The sequence below is a fragment of the Entelurus aequoreus genome, linkage group LG19 (genome assembly GCF_033978785.1).
Source record: "Entelurus aequoreus isolate RoL-2023_Sb linkage group LG19, RoL_Eaeq_v1.1, whole genome shotgun sequence".
Classification (NCBI taxonomy): domain Eukaryota; kingdom Metazoa; phylum Chordata; class Actinopteri; order Syngnathiformes; family Syngnathidae; genus Entelurus; species Entelurus aequoreus.
Genome location: NC_084749.1, coordinates 23,457,802 through 23,474,477, shown reverse-complemented (window position 1 = coordinate 23,474,477; position 16,676 = coordinate 23,457,802). Strand labels below are relative to the sequence as shown.

Genomic DNA, 16,676 nt, shown 5'->3' with positions numbered 1-16,676 from the left:
CAGATTTAAGCGCTTATATAGCGAGTCTACTGGCATAAGTTAGAATTGTACGCAACAGCGAATGAATGAATGCCCCACAACAAGAGGATAGAGAGAGGAAAAAAAGGAGCTTATTGACTATGGTGCGGACTACAATGGCTGACACCGTGCACATTTTTGGGACTTATGCAGATCCCAAATACACATCAGCAGGAACGAATAGGTAAGAAAAGTTGGTTTTGCAATATATTGCGAAACATAACGCCAGATAATGTCTCCTAATAGGTGCCATTTTGGGGTCCTTATATACACACACCATAATAATACCGTATGTTGAAGCACAGTATGTCTGACTATGGTGGCCGTAATGCTCTGTGGTCCATAAAACCAGTGCTTCTCAATTATTTTCTGTTATGCCCCCCTTGGAAGAGCGAAATATTTCGCCTGCCCCACTCTCCACCGTGACTATAAATAGTATACTTTGTTTATTAACATTAAAAAAAACGAGGTTACAGAAGTCAAGTGCTGCATTTGCTTCATCGTATTCTGGTACGGCAAAAAAAGCATGCTACCCATGAATTGATTAACGTGGATAAGTTGAAAAACTTATTCAGGTGTTACCATTTAGTGGTCAATTGTACGGAATATGTACTGTACTGTGCAATCTACTAATAAAAGTTTCAATCAATCAATCAATCGTCACACGCGCCCCCCAGGGGGGCCCGCCCCAATATTTGAGAAGGACTGCGGTGCGGCTTTGTAGCTTACCAAAGTCTTAACACACTTTGATATTTTCAAGCGCTGCGTGTAATGTTCTACATTTTCCATGAAACATCAAAGTTTTGGTGTTGCTTGCTTACGGGTACTTGTGAGCGGCATTTATTTAATAGGCTTCAACCTGCAGTGCACACTTATCTCTTACGTATGACTGCCACCTACTGGTCACACTTATCATTACACGGCGTGGCGTGGTTGGGAGAGTGGCCGTGCCAGCAACCTGAGGGTTCCTGGTTCGATCCCCAGCTTCTACCAACCTCGTCACGTCCGTGTGTCCTTGAGCAAGACACTTCAGCCTTGCTCTTGATGGGTCGTGGTTAGCGCCTTGCATGGCAGAATCAGTGTGAGAATGGGTGAATGTGGAAATAGTGTCAAAGCGTTTTGAGTACCTTGAAGTTAGAAAAGCGCAAACAAGTATAACCCATTTACCATGTACCACACTTGCTTTGGGGTCGGAAAGTACAACTAGAATTAAAATGTACATTAGGCGCAATGGGTTATAAGGCGCACTGTCAATTTTTGAGGATTGTAAGTGCGCCTTATAATCCCTAAAATAGTTATTATATATATTAATATATATTAACTTGTTAAGTTGCCAACACAGAGCCCTTCTTATTACTCTGACAGACCAGAGATTAATTAAAGTGCCACCTAATGTACGAGTTGGAACGACAAGCTACATTCACACAGTCCCATTATAATGTGTTTACACGTGAGTGCAGATGGGTAGCACCAAAAATATTAAGTAAGTGAACATATTGGAAACAAAATATGTCTGGTGATGCTAAAGTAACATGTCATGTGCGTTTATTGATTTTCCTGGAATTGTTAAAAGAGGCACAATCATAGCTGATGTAGACTTTGTTTTATTGAAAGATGTCTGATCGTTCACGACACAGAGAGAGTCAGAGGAGAAGGCACATAGTAGTAAAAAAAAAAAAAAAAAAGTTTTTTTTTCACTTTACTCTTTGATAATGGTGGGGGTGATCATCTTATGGAAAGAATAGTATTTGCATTCAGCGGGAGGTACAATGTCCATGGTAGTAGTGCTTATCTTCTCCTTCTTGAAGCCGGCTTCAAGCAGATGAGGCACCTGGGTCTCCTGAAATCATTAACATGAGTCGCTCAGTCAGGTGAGAAGGCGTCGTAATCAGCCTCCACCGCCACATTTATCAATTACAACCTTCAAGCTGCACTGCATGGACCCTCAATAGGGATCATAAAACACAACGGTTTGCAATATTGATCCACGGCAAGACGCAAAAACAACTGATAGTGTGTTAAATGTTTACCTTTTTAAAAACTAACCAGTCTTAGTTGTCTTTAAAAAAAATCTAATCAAAACTGGACTTTGGTTGTGGTTGCTGACATTGACATGCCTGTCCTATATAGACACGTGAATCTTTACTTGTACAACAAATCAGTACGCATGCAACCTCTTTTCAAACAAACCCTTCCTTACTGGATGCTTGTTTATTCGTCTGTTTTTTTAAACATCAATTGTTTGGATAAGGAACATTTGTCATTTTCTGTTATTATTTGTTCTATTGAACAAACAAGCAACTAAAAAAAAGGTATAAATCCTAGTGCTGTCGATGAAAAAAATATGATTTGTAATTCATCTTTTTTTAATCTCACCTTAAAAATGCAGAGAAAAGCCCTCAACTTGAGATATTTTAATTTCAATTCATTACATTAAGATCTTTATTTCAATTTATTTGAAGTCATTTGTTGTTTAACAGGCTTGAACAGATGCAGTCTTTTTTTTAGATAAATAAAAACAGCTCCATATAAAGAACAGTAAAAACACTTTTTTAAACAATTATTAAATAATAATAAAAAATATAAAATGTTAACTTGTTGCATTTCCTCTGCTTCAGATAATATAAAATAAATAAAATATACCTATCCATCTACGCTAGCATGTTATAAATGTGCTTTAAAAAACTGATTTTTACAAATAAATGTTTATATTTGTCACAATTACATGTTAAACTTTGTAAAAAAAACGGATTGGCTTCACATATGTCTCATGTACGTACATTAATGTGCAACATTATCTAATATTTGAATCATCTTATTTAATGACGAAAGAAACTTTTTATGTTTTGGTTTCGTTTTGTCCACCAGATGACATGTCAGCGTGCGACTTAATGAGACCCACGGGCAATTAAAACAACATTCTCCTTCATGTAAGTGTGCTCTGACTTTAAATATAATGTACACAACATTGTACATGTAATACAGGGGTGTCCAAACTTTTTGGCTGGGGGCACGCATTGGGCTTAAAAAAAATTTCCGGGGGCCGAAAGCCTGCATGCAAACTAACACACACACATACACACACACACACACACACATACACATATATATATATATATATATATATATATATATATATATATATATATATATATATATATATATATATATATATATATATATATATATATATATATATATATATATATATATATATATATATATATATATATATATATATATATATATATATATATATATGAGTACCTATGACTATAATAATATAATGGATATGTCATTAATAATTACATATAAAGAGTAAGTGAAAGTTACTTTCATGATGACCTCTACGTCCACGGCTCTTACACAAATGACGGACGATTGGCTTAATGCTATAGATAATTCTATGTTGGTTGGAGCTGTGCTGTTAGATTTTAGTGCTGCATTTGACGTGATTGACCACTCTTTTAATTGAGAAACTTAAATGTTATGGTTTTAATACTTCAAGTTTAATGTGGATACAGAGTTATTTGTCCTCAAGATCACAACAGGTGTATCTTAATGGCAGCTTGTCTAATAGCAGAAGTTTGGATTGTGGTGTTCCACAGGGAAGTTGCCTAGGACCTTTACTTTTTTCTATATTCACCAATGATTTACCTTGGGCTACCGGGCGTGCAAGATTGGTTCTTTATGCTGATGATGCAACCTTATATCATGCTGCACCATCATGCAGTGTACTTAATGTAGTATTGAGTGAGGAACTAAAAGCTGTGCATGACTGGACAGTATGTAACAGACTTGTCCTTAACACCTCAAAAACAAAAGGTATTATATTGGGGACTAGGCAAGGGTTATCTTGTGACCCAAAGTTGGATTTGAGGCTAGGTATTTCAACAGTTCAACAGGTCAGAAGTGCCAAGCTCCTTGGAGTGATGCTGGACTGCACTCTATCCTGGTCAAATCATATCAGTGATATAGTTACAAAGATGGGAAGGGCTGTTGGTATTTCCAGGAAATGTGCTGCTTTTGCTGATCCACCTCTTCTTTGTCAAATTGTTAAGAGTTTAGTCTTGTGTCATATTGACTATTGTTCTACAGTCTGGGCGTCTGCTGCAAGTGGTGAGATCAGTAAGCTCCAGATTGTCCAGAATAGGGCAGCAAGGCTGGTTCTTGGTTGTTCACTAAGAACCAATGTGAATCAAATGCATGCTTCTCTTTCCTGGCTAACAGTGCAGAACAGGTTGTTGGCTAATACTCTTATATTGTTCAAATCAGTAACCGGTAGTAAAACTCCTGCTTTTCTCATGGCCCAAATAGTTCACAGTAGCACTATACATAATCACAATACCAGGGCATCCAGTGAGGGGCATTTTGTACTCCCTAGTCCCAGGAAGAATGCTTTGCGGAAATCTTTTATTTATAGATCTTTATTGCTCTGGAATAACCTGCCTCGAATTCTCACCAGCATTGAAAGTAAACAGGTTTTTAAAAAGAGAGTAATATTTTATCTGAGTTTTTAAATTAGTTTGCTCATTGATGATTTGTTTGGTTTTATATTGTGTAGTTATATTTATATGGTAATTATTATTCTGTGACTGTAAATTGTTTGCTTGTTTTTTTATTGATGCTTTTATTTTTTTCTGTATTGTGTAGTTATAATTATATGCTTTTACTTGTAATTGTATTGAATTGTGGACCCCAGGAAGACTAGTGGGTTGTTGAGGCAACCAGCTAATGGGGATCCTTAATAAAAATCAAATCAAATCAAATCCTTAAGGTTTCAGAAATATCAAGCAGCTAAAATGCTCCAAACATGGATAAGTGTGGAGTGAGTATTTTGCATTTTACCCATCATCCCTTGTAATGGATTTAAATGTGTGTAACTTAGATTTTTTTGTGTGTGTGTTGATTGGACATTTTTCATAATATTCACAAAATTCAATGAGCAGGTTGGTGGATTTTTTTTCTGCACTATGACTAGGGATGGTTGTTTGGATTGGGTCAAATAAATAAATGATATGCTCATTGTCCCTGCAAGTACATACGTATATTTCCTTGGCCAATAGATGGCGAGGAAAAAGCAGCTATTAGAGTACTGGCTATTTGTATACACCTCTCCCGACCATATTGCTTATTGAACTTGTGCCGTCTCACGGGCGCGTTTGGCCCGCGGGCCTTAGTTTGGACACACCTGATGTAATAGATCACTATATTGATGCACACATGTGTTATAATAGTATAGTCAGCTTAATATGCGTCAAAAAAAACATCCCGAAGTGACACCATTTCACCATTGCATGGCTAAAAAGTAAAATAAAAAGATTAAAATGTAGATTAACACAATAAAAAAAAGGCTAATTTGGAATTAACGCAATAATTTGACACCCCTAATAAATCCACCCATGTGTTGGAATGCATTATAGCTTTTCCACATTCCGTTACCCAATCAAAGGGCAGGAGCATGTCTAGCTCCGCCCTTCAAACTGCTTTACTGGGTCTGGGACCGGACCAAATATTTTGGCACCCGAGCCGAAGTGCTCGGGGGGACGGAGGCTATAAAAGCTGGCGACGTCTCAGCGGCACTAAATTGCGGCTGACTTCACGCGACCCACCTCAAACATGGTGTCGATGTTGTCGTATTTGGTCTTGAGCAGCTCGCCCCAGGAGGTCAGGTTGCAGTAAGTGAGCACGCCGCCGCTCTTCAGCAGCCGGTGGGCGTGACCCTGCAGAGACACATGAGACAGTTCAGACCTTCCAACGTTCGTTTCTGACAGCCATGCGTACTTTAACCCTGCGAAAGCCTAGAATTAATGTGCGTCAATAAAGTATGTCATCCTTTCACAATGTCAAGTACTGCAGCATGGAACTGCATGTCTTAACATAAACATGAACAAACATACTGTATTCCAAAAAATTGTTTTTGTTAAAATTTAAATAAATACTTAAGTATCTGCTTGTCACCCTGATGTATTATTTCAAGGCAAGTTATATAATCCAATGCATAGGCAGGTGTGTAATAACACCATGAGTAGGACTGGACAATTACAGCAAAAATAATAATCAAGATTATTTCCATTGATATTATGGATAATTACACAATTATTTATTAATTTAAAAACATGAATATTGGACTACCAAAACTTAACTTAAAAAATAATTTAAAAGAACAACCAGACATAATTAGTAATGAATAAACAAGTTTTTAAAATGTTTTTTATTTTTTTTCCATACATTTTTAATCTTTTACTCTTATTTGACCACCATCGTGTGTGTGCTTTTAGTGTCATGAATAACATTTTATAAAATGTAAAATGCAATCTCCACATTTATTGATGCAATACATCTTTGGACAGTTTTAACGAGTAGTTTAATGCAGTACCACCTCAGAAAAAAGTACCACCATAATGACCAACATTGAAATACAGTAGCGTAGTAGGCCTACATATTCATTAAAAACAAGGCAGTGGTTTTATTAAACACAAATATTTAATATTTTTGGCCACTGTTACATTACACACAGTTTTAATATATAAAAATAAAACATTGTACTTTACTCAAGTGATTATTTTGCATGCCACTAGATGGAACCTGCATACCACTAATGGTACAATACTAGAGATGTCCGATAATGGCTTTTTTGCCGATATCCGATATTCCGATATTGTCCAACTCTTAATTACCAATTCCGATACCGATATATACAGTCGTGGAATTAACACATTATTGTGCCTAATTTTGTTGTGATGCCCCGCTGGATGCATTAAACAATGTAACAAGGTTTTCCAAAATAAATCAACTCAAGTTATGGAAAAAAATGCCAACATGGCACTGCCATATTTATTATTGAAGTCACAAAGTGCATTATGTTCTTTTAACAAGCCTCAAAACAGCAGCTTGGAATTTGGGACATGCTCTCCCTGAGAGCGTTTTAGAAAGTCATAAATTGTACTTTTTGAAACCGATACCGATCATTTTGAAACCGATACCGATAATTTCCGATATTACATTTTAAAGCATTTATCGGCCGATAATATCGGCAGTCCGATATTATCGGACATCTCTATACAATACCACAGTTTGAGAATTAATTTCAAAGCAAAGCATAATTTTGTAAATGTATCAATGCGTGCTTTAAGTACATTACACAACCGTAAGTGTTTTTTTTAAAACCTTTATTTTGTTAGCACAGTTAGACCGGATGTCCGAACCTGCGGTTCCTCTCGCTAGCTTGTTTTTGTTTATTTCGCAGTCAGTTTTGTTACAGCTGAGATAGGCTCCAGCACCCCCCGTGGCCCGGAAAGGGACAAGCGGTAGAAAACGGATGGATGATGGACCCTCATGCTAACATTAGCATACTAGCTTTTTTACCACTGATTTGACTGGTGTTCACTTTAAGAGTCATATAGTTTGCTACTTCACTCTACCTTGTTAGCAAGCTAGCTTTTTTTTTTTGTTTATTTTGCAGGTATACACTTAAGTCATCGTTGTTACTTGACCCTCATGCTAGCATGTTAACATTAGCATAGTAGCTTTTTTCACTCAATTTGCAGGTATAAACATAAGAGTAATTTTTGTTACTTGACCCTCATGCTAGCATGTTAACATTAGCATACTAGCTTTTTTTTGCTCATTTTGCAGGTATACACAAGTAATTTTTGTTACTTGACTCTCATGCTAGCATGCTAACATTAGCATACTAGCTTTTTTTCACTCATTTTGCTGGTATACACTTAAGAGTCATATAGTTTGCTACTTCACTCTACCTTGTTAGAAAGCTAGCTTTTTTTTGTTTATTTTGCTGTTACTTGACCCTCGTGCTAGCATGTTAACATTAGCATACTAGCTTTTTTTCACTCATTTTGCTGGTGTACACTTAAGAGTCATATCATTTGCTACTTCACTCTACCTTGTTAGAAAGCTAGTTTTTTTTGTTTATTTTGCTGTTACTTGACCCTCGTGCTAGCATGTTAACATTAGCATACTAGTGTTTTTCGCTCATTTTGCAGGTATAAACGTAAGAGTAATTTTTGTTACTTGACCCTCATGCTAGCATGCTAACATTAGCAAACTAGCTTTTTTCACTCATTTTGCAGGTATACACGTAAGAGTCATGTATTTTGTTACTTCACTCTACCGTGTTAGCATGCTAGTTTTGCTTATTTTACAGATATATACCTAAGAGTCATGTAATTTGTTATTTGATTGGTCCTGTGATGAGGTGGCGACTTGTCCAGGGTGTACACCGCCTTCCGCCCGAATGCAGCTGAGATAGGCTCCAGCACCCCCCGCAACCCCGAAAGGGACAAGCGGTAGAAAATGGATGGATGGATTATCTTGCCAGCATGTTAAAGTGAGTATGCTGGGGGGAAAAAACTCTACAGAAATGGCTTTTTCTGGTATTCATATATTGTTTACTACAAGCAGCCCTAATTGAAAATGGATTTGACACCCCTGCCTTAAGCTGTTTCTGGACCAACCTTGATGAAGTCAAACTGGTGGGTGTGCCATGTGTCCTCTGACAGAGGGTAAGTGTCATACAGGATACCTGGAGACAAGGGGCAGATGCTTGTACACACATTCCCTGTCATTTTAATTCTTGCAGTATTACTTCCATCAGGTCAACAGATGCACCCTTATTATTCACTTGAATAATTACAGTGATACCTCAGTTTTCATACAAATAGCCATCGTAAATTTATTTTTAGGCATCTGTAACAGATTAATTTGATTGACATAGCTTCTAAAGCTTTGGTTTTTGTATGAGTTGGTTTTCCTCCGACCTTTCAGAATGGGTTACTGACGAAAACCGAGGTACAACTGTAATGGGAGGTGGATTTCAACACCATTTCATACCGTCAAAGTGGTTATCTGGCAGGGTGGGTACAACCTGCTCCCACAGGCCTTTGAGGGGGACAACCTGCAATAACACCAAAACTCAGTTCGCACATATTCACGTGTTTATATCATGAAGCATATAAGTGGAGGTCTACTGACTTTGTGTGGCTGAACCTTGGCCCAGTTCTCCAGTCTGGCAAAGACACCGTCATTGCACTCCACGATCCAGTGCTCCTGGATAGGGTACGACTCCAGTTTGGTGGCGGCGATGGCCATGCCAAAACCGATCTCCAGAACACGGCCACCTAGTGGAGGACATTTAAATTGATGGTTTAATTAATTTGTGAGGATTTTGCCAGTTTATGCACTACAACAGGAATATTCAACTACCGTATTTTCCGGACCATAAGCCGCTATTTTTTCCAACGCTTTGGCTAATTTATGGATTTTTTTTTGGCCGAAGGCCATAATGTTTTGGATTCAACAAATAATTTTCATATTACACCAACAGACACTCAAAAAGTGTGTTATTGTTTGTGCTATGGCGCCATCTTTTGGACGAGTTGTCTCACTGCAGAAGCTGCGGGTTGAAAATGAACTTCCTGTTTGGTGCCTTGAAGTGGAAGTAAAACCGTGAATAGCGTTCCTCCTCGAAAGGATTCCTCATTCATCACTCCAAGGAACATTTAAGTTTTACAATACAACTAAAACAATTCATACTTACTAAACCGTCCGATGTGTGATGTCTATAGGAGTGTTTTCATGCATATTTGTATGTGTTATGAAAATGTAATCAGGCTAGCGTCATTAGCATTAACAAATTAGCTAACACGTTTACAAGTGTCTGTTGGTATTAATTTACAATGGCGTTCTTTTTGGATTGTTTCAGTTTCGTAAATTCACCAAAACATCACCGTGGAGTTATTGAGTGTGTTCAGCTGATTGGAGAGCTAGATTCCGCAGCTAGTGGGTCCATGATGATGACTTCTGTTTTGTTTGATCTGCCGTTTTACTGCCGTTGAACAGGCACTGTTTGGAAACAATTAAATTGTAAATAAACATTTACAAAATATTTAGTTCCGGTATATATCTGGAATTTATAGTCCGGTGCGGTTAATATGTAAAATATTTATTTCTTCTAAAATTTGGGGACTGCGGCTGAAATTCCGGTACCCTCAATAGCCTAGAAAATATGGTACATTGTTTGGGGGCCCCATTTCCAGAAAGCCAAGGGCCGGGGGGCCGAACTTTTTTTAATTCTTATATTGTATACATCGGAGAACCACCATGCTCTACAGCAGTGTTTTTCAACCACTGTGCAGCGGCACACTAGTGTGCGGTGAGATACAGTCTGGTGTGCCGTGGGAGATTATCTAATTTCACCTATTTGGGTTAAGAATATGTTTTGCAAACCAGTAAATATAGTCTGCAAATGGTGTGTTGTTGTTGAGTGTCGGTGCTGTCTAGAGCTCGGCAGAGTAACCGTGTAATACTCTTCCATATCAGTAGGTGGCAGCCGGTAGCTAATTGCTTTGTAGATGTCGGAAACAGCGGGAGGCAGTGTGCAGGTAAAAAGGTGTGTAATGCTTAAACCAAAAATAAACAAAAGGTGAGTGCCCCTAAGAAAAGGCATTGAAGCTTAGGGAAGGCTATGCAGAAAACTGATGGCTACAAAGTAAACAAAAACAGAATGCTGGACGACAGCAAAGACTTACTGTGGAGCAAAGACGGCGTCCACAATTTACATCCGAACATGACATGACAATCAACAATGTCCCCACAAAGGAGGATAAAAACAACTGAAATATCCTTGATTGCTAAAACAAAGTAGATGCGGGAAATATCGCTCAAAGGAAGACATGAAACTGCTACAGGAAAATACCAAAAAAAAGAGAAAATGCCACCAAAATAGGAGCGCAAGACAAGAACTAAAACACTACACACAGGAAAACAGCAAAAAAAACTCAAAATAAATCAGGGGGTGATGTGACAGTACACCTACTTTGAGACAAGAGCTATAGTGAGGCATGGTTGGTTATGGTTTGAAGTCATATCCAACAATTGCGACAACGACTTTTTACTGTCAACTGAGTTTCGTTTTTTAATTATTTCTGCTGGTGGTGTGCCTCTGGATATTTTCACCGCAAAAGATGTGCCTTCGCTCAAAAAAGGTTGTAAAACACTGCTCTACAGTATTTGCATTTGGTCTGGTATCATTCCCGGGCCACCAGTTAAAAAGCTTATTGAGTTTCAATAATATAAAAATAGATGCAAGTAGAGGCTTGAGATTTATTGGCCTTCAAGCATTTGTAGGAGTGGTAGCTATTTCAATTGAGTTGGTTGCGGTTCTTTATTTGTATGTTCTATCTTGGAATTGGACAATATAGAACAACGAAAAAGTGTTGCTGCACACTGACACACCCACACACACATGGGAGTGTGTAAGGGTCTTTTTTCACACAAAGCAGAAATGAGTTATTCGTCCCCCCCGCCATCCTCCATGAGCACAGTGACAGCTGCTGGAGTGTCTCCCAGCACCATGCAGCTCACTTTCACATGTGTGCTGCACAGGGTAGGGGCTGGGCGAAAAGATTCAAATATCAATAGTAGCGGTATCTAGGGTAGTCGCAATAGTACATAAATCGATATTTCTCACTTCTCCTCAGTCAGTGTATGTTTTTGTCATTCCATTTTCTTTTCATGAATGGAAATTTACTGGAGTTTAAAGTCACAGTCGGACATTAAACTTTTCTCCAAAAACTGAAAAAGTGGCTTAAGGAAAGTCAGAAGTGTGAGCACTAGAACTGGGTGTAGTCTGGACAAATGGGGACAATTATTTGTCAATTTGGCAAGTGTATGTGTTTTAAACTTTTCTTTAAAAGCCTAACCAGGGACAAAGGTTGCAAATTAGCCTGTGGCTAGAAGTCTTATGTACTTTGACATCGGTTACTTATGGGTAGCAAAGTTTTATTGCACCGTCACATAAATACATAAATAAAAAAAAAAAAACAATTGGTTTATTTGAATTTTATTTTGAAACAAGAAATCAAATAGAAATAGCAATTTTCACAAATATCTGTTTTTGTTGCTCATATAATTGTTGATATTTTTATATGACTGTCAATGATTAATTCACACTTTTAAATTGTGTTTAATTGTGATGAATAACAGTAAATTACTTGCTTACACAATTTAAGTTAACTTAAAAAAATACCCCAATATTTTGACACAAATGCACTTTCATTATCAGAATATACGCAAACATTTTTAAATGTTTTTTCTTGAATTCATTTATTTGCCTGAAACTTGGTAACAGTTTTATCTCAAGGTTTGTATGTATTTTCAGGTACCGCTTTTTCATTAAAATAAAAATTGCATGTACGCTTAAAATATATTGTGTGAATAATCTGCATTGATACATGATTATTGATTTAATTTTCTATGATTAGCGTTAATTCGTTAAATTTGACAGACAACATTTTTATGTATTATGTTACATTGTTAATTTTTTTAGAGCTTTCAAATTATTAAATATCTTAATCCGATTATCCACACTTAAAAAGTGGCTAATCGCATTAAATTACTTAGTTGCACATTTTTTTAATTAACTTTGAAAAATACCCCAATATTTTGACACAAATGCAATTTTATTACCAGAATATACACAAATAAAAAATAAAATGTCTTTAATTAATTTGTGTATTTTGCGCTCAAAATACAGTGGGTGATTAATCTGCATCGACAAATGAATAATCGCATGCTCGTTCAATTTGACAGCCTTAATTTTTATAATAATAATAAAAATATATATTATAGGGCGCAGATGCTTTACAGGGTAAAAAAACAAATGTGAGTGTGGAAATAGATCAAATGCAGTTGAAAAATGTATCCAGAAAGCAATAACAAAACATTATGTGATGTATTAATTTATGTGTTGTGTTTTTTCTAAATCAGGGAATAATTCCTTGGACACAAGAGACCTTATGGTCCAAAAAGCCAAAGCGTTTGAACGAGAAAGTACTTTTTGCTTTTGTTTAGTTATTTTTCACCTTATTTTTGCCTAATTATATAAGTATTAAAATGGAATACTTGCATTAGTTTGCTGATATTGTTAGCTTGTCCTATATTTGTTGCATTTTTATATTTAATAACTATTAGGGCTGTCAAAATTAACGCGTTAACATGTGATTAATCACAAAAAATTATCGCATTAATTATGAACACACTAAGATTAATCATGCAATTTATTTTGCCTCAACCGCTATACCAGGGGTGTCAAACGTACGGCCTGCGGGCCGCATCAGGCCTGCAAACAGGTTTTATCCGGCCAGTGGGATGAGTTTGCCAAGTATAAAAATGAGCCGAAATTTTTGAATGAAAGAAATTGCTATTCTAAATGTATCCACTAGATGTCGCAGTAGCAATTATTTGTAGATTATGCTACTTATGTAAAAAAAAAATAAACCACATGATGTTAGTGCACCAGTTGAGGAAAATGAGCAAACTACATAAATAACATCCTGTAATTTGATTTTGATATGAACTTTTTATCTTGATAGATGGAAATTAACACCGATGAGTTGACTGATGAACATTATCACATAATTTATTCAGAGAGTATAAATAACGACAAATAAAGATAGAATATTATTAACCGCAACATGTAACTGTAAAAAAAACAACTAACATTATGATTTGTACATTTTAAGAATATCCTTGTTCTATTTTTAAACAACGAAAACAATCTGAAGTTGTCTTTATTTTTAAATTATCGTGCCGTGATTTTACCAGTCCGGCCCACTTGGGAGCAGATTTTTCTCCATGTGGCCCCCATCTAAAATGAGTTTGACATCCCAGCGCTATACGGTCAGTGATCAGTACAAAAGTTTTCACTCCAAAATACAGCTTAAAAGAACTTTTATCTAAAGTGTTACCAGGTTTTGTGCAAAAAATGACATGTATTCAAGTAAAACATTTAAAAATGTTCCTGGATTACATTCAGAAAATGAGATTGCATTTGTGTACAAATGTTGGGGTGTTTCTTACGACAACTTTAATCATGCAATAGAGTAATCACCTGTAATTAATCCAAATTCCAAAATGTGATTATTCTGATTAAAAACGCAATCATTTGACAGCCCTGGTAATTAGCATTTATCAACTAGTCGTTAATGCGAACACCACATTTACTTGGTATCAGATTGATACCAAAATTCGCAGTATCGGCCCACATAGGAGAGAGTTTACTATGGAAGTAGAATTGTCTCACATCAACTTATATATCAATATGATATTAATACATATGCATATATTAATAAATGTACAAATACAAATGTGATATACAAATAAATAATGCATTTGTATAAATAAACGCGTATTTGTAAATATATTTTGGAGATTTGAAAATATATACAAATAAAATGTATAAATATAAAAATGTGACATACAAAATAAATCTTCAAAAATATATTTACAAATACACGTTTATTTATACAAATGCATTATTTATTTGTATATCACATTTGTATTTGTACATTTATTAATATATGCATATGTATTAATATCATATTGATATATATACTTATATATATGCATATGTATTAATATCATATTGATATATATACTTATATATATCAATATGATATTAATACATATGCATATATTAATAAATATACAAATACAAATGTGATATACAAATAAATAATGCATTTGTATAAATAAACGCGTATTTGTAAATACATTTTTGAGATTTGAAAATATATACAAATAAAATGTATAAATATAAAAATGTGACATACAAAATAAATCTTCAAAAATATATTTACAAATACGCGTTTATTTATACAAATTATTTATTTGTATATGTATATTTATTAATATATGCATATGTATTAATATCATATTGATATATATATATATAAGTTGATGTGAGACAATTCTATCACTATGGAAGTAGAATTGTCTCACATCAACTTATATATATCAATTAGGGCTGCAACTAACGATTAATTTGATAATCGATTAATCTGTTTATTATTACTTCGATTAATCGATTAATAATCGGACAAAAGAGACAAACTACATTTCTATCCTCTCCAGTATTTTATTGGAAAAAAACAGCATACTGGCACCATACTTATTTTGATTATTGTTTCTCAGCTGTTGGTACATGTTGCAGTTTATAAATAAAGGTTTATAAAAAAAAAATAAAAAAAATTGCCTCTGCGCATGCGCATAGATCCATCGAATCGATGACTAAATTAATTGCCAACCATTTTTATAATCGATTTTAATTTAGTTGTTGCAGCCCTAATATCAATATGATATTAATACATATGCATATATTAATAACTATACAAATACAAATGTGGTATACAAATAAATAAATAATTTGTGTAAATAAACGCGTATTTGTAAATATATTTTTGAGATTGGCTAGCAAAGAAGCTAACCAACAAATAAGATAGGTAAACATGCCAACATGTGTATATTTTGAAATTACGGCATATTTCAGAATTTTACACAGAACAATTGGTGTTTGAAAAGTAACGAAAGCAGTTTTTATTCTAAAGTAAGTTACTTTACAAGCATTACATTTTAAGGCGATGAACTGTCCGATAATGGAAGCCGCCGAGTACCTTTGGAGGCAGCGACCGTCGACAGGGAGTGCATGTACGGGGTCTCCCAGCGCTCCATCACGGGCTTGCCCATGATCTCCAGGTGCGTGTCGGCGTCATTGTAACCGGCGTTGGCGTCATGCCATGTAGGTTTACAATCCTCTCCCTTGGAGAATATAGGCTGGCCGGCGGCGCTCATTTTGTGTCGTGCTGCTTTCTCTTCCGGGGGACAGCTGGCTAGACCGCGTGTTCACAGAGAGGAGGGCAGCCAGAGAGAGCCCGGGGTTTATATCGGGCTCGCAGTGCTGACGCGGCGGGAGTTGGACGTCAGGTCAAAAAGGCACGGAGGGAAGATGGTGGTCGCTCTGCCCAAGATTGTCTTCCTGGGCGAGATGCTTCACTCTGGTCAATCATTTCCCAGTGGGAGCACCAGGCAAACCAAAGGTCCAAGGGCTATCAAGAACACATGAAGCATTGTGAGTTGTGCAAATAACACATATTTAAAATATTACAAGTTTTAGGACCGCTAAATTATTTCACATTTTTTGTGGAAATTTATTTGACAAAACCCAACACCAAGAATATACATTTGATAGGCAATTTAAAATAAATAAAGAATAGTGAACAACAGGCTGAATAAGTGTACAGTATGTTATATGACGCATAAATAACCAACTGAGAACGTGCCTGGTTTATATTATGGTAAGAGTCATTCAAATAACTATAAAATATAGAACATGCTATACATTTACCAAACAATCTGTCACTCCTAATTGCTAAATCCGATGAAATCTTATACGTCTAGTCCAGTGGTTCTTAACCTTGTTGGAGGTACCGAACCCCACCAGTTTCATATGCGCATTCATCGAACCCTTCTTTAGTGAAAAATAAATGTGTATTTTTTTAAAAAAAATTCAAGACAAAGTAATATGTTTTTGATAACACTTTAGTATGGGGAACATATTCTAAGTAACAAAGACTTAATTTAGAGCAGGGGTTACCAACGCGGTGCCCGCGGGCACCAGGTCGCCCGTAAGGACCAGATGAGTCGCCCGCGGGCCTGTTCTAAAAAAAAAATAAATTATTTTTTTTATTTTTTATTTTTTTAAATTAAATCTACATAGAAAAAACATAAGATACACTTTCAATCAGTGCATCAACCCAAACAACCTCCCCCATGCACACTCATCCACACCCACTCACACA

At 36.0% G+C, this 16,676-nt stretch overlaps 2 protein-coding genes across 2 annotated transcripts in view; one reads left to right on the top strand and one right to left on the bottom strand.

Annotated features, from left to right (window-relative positions):
• Positions 1-1,608: 1,608 nt before the first annotated feature.
• On the bottom strand, positions 1,609-15,889 carry gamt (guanidinoacetate N-methyltransferase). Its single transcript, XM_062028131.1, has 6 exons — positions 15,492-15,889; positions 9,013-9,158; positions 8,872-8,935; positions 8,496-8,563; positions 5,631-5,741; positions 1,609-1,858 (listed from the first exon to the last, which is right to left on the bottom strand). Exons 1-6 carry the CDS (start codon positions 15,667-15,669, stop codon positions 1,718-1,720), a joined length of 708 nt encoding a protein of 235 aa, XP_061884115.1. The 5' UTR covers positions 15,670-15,889; the 3' UTR covers positions 1,609-1,717.
• Positions 15,570-16,676, top strand: part of dazap1 (DAZ associated protein 1) — a 76,389-nt gene continuing 75,282 nt past the window's right edge. Inside the window, exon 1 of the mRNA XM_062028126.1 lies at positions 15,570-15,946. The gene's annotated coding sequence lies outside the window, so the exon portion shown is untranslated. The remainder of the gene's footprint in view (positions 15,947-16,676) is intronic.

Coding starts and splice junctions, on each gene's coding strand:
- gamt (XM_062028131.1), bottom strand. CDS start 15,669: ATGAGCGCCGCCGGCCAGCCTATATTCTCCAAGGGAGAGGATTGTAAA. Junction 9,159..15,491: donor GACGGTCGCTGCCTCCAAAG/GTACTCGGCGGC, acceptor GTCCTCCACTAG/GTGGCCGTGTTCTGGAGATC. Junction 1,859..5,630: donor ACATCGACACCATGTTTGAG/GTGGGTCGCGTG, acceptor TAATGATTTCAG/GAGACCCAGGTGCCTCATCT.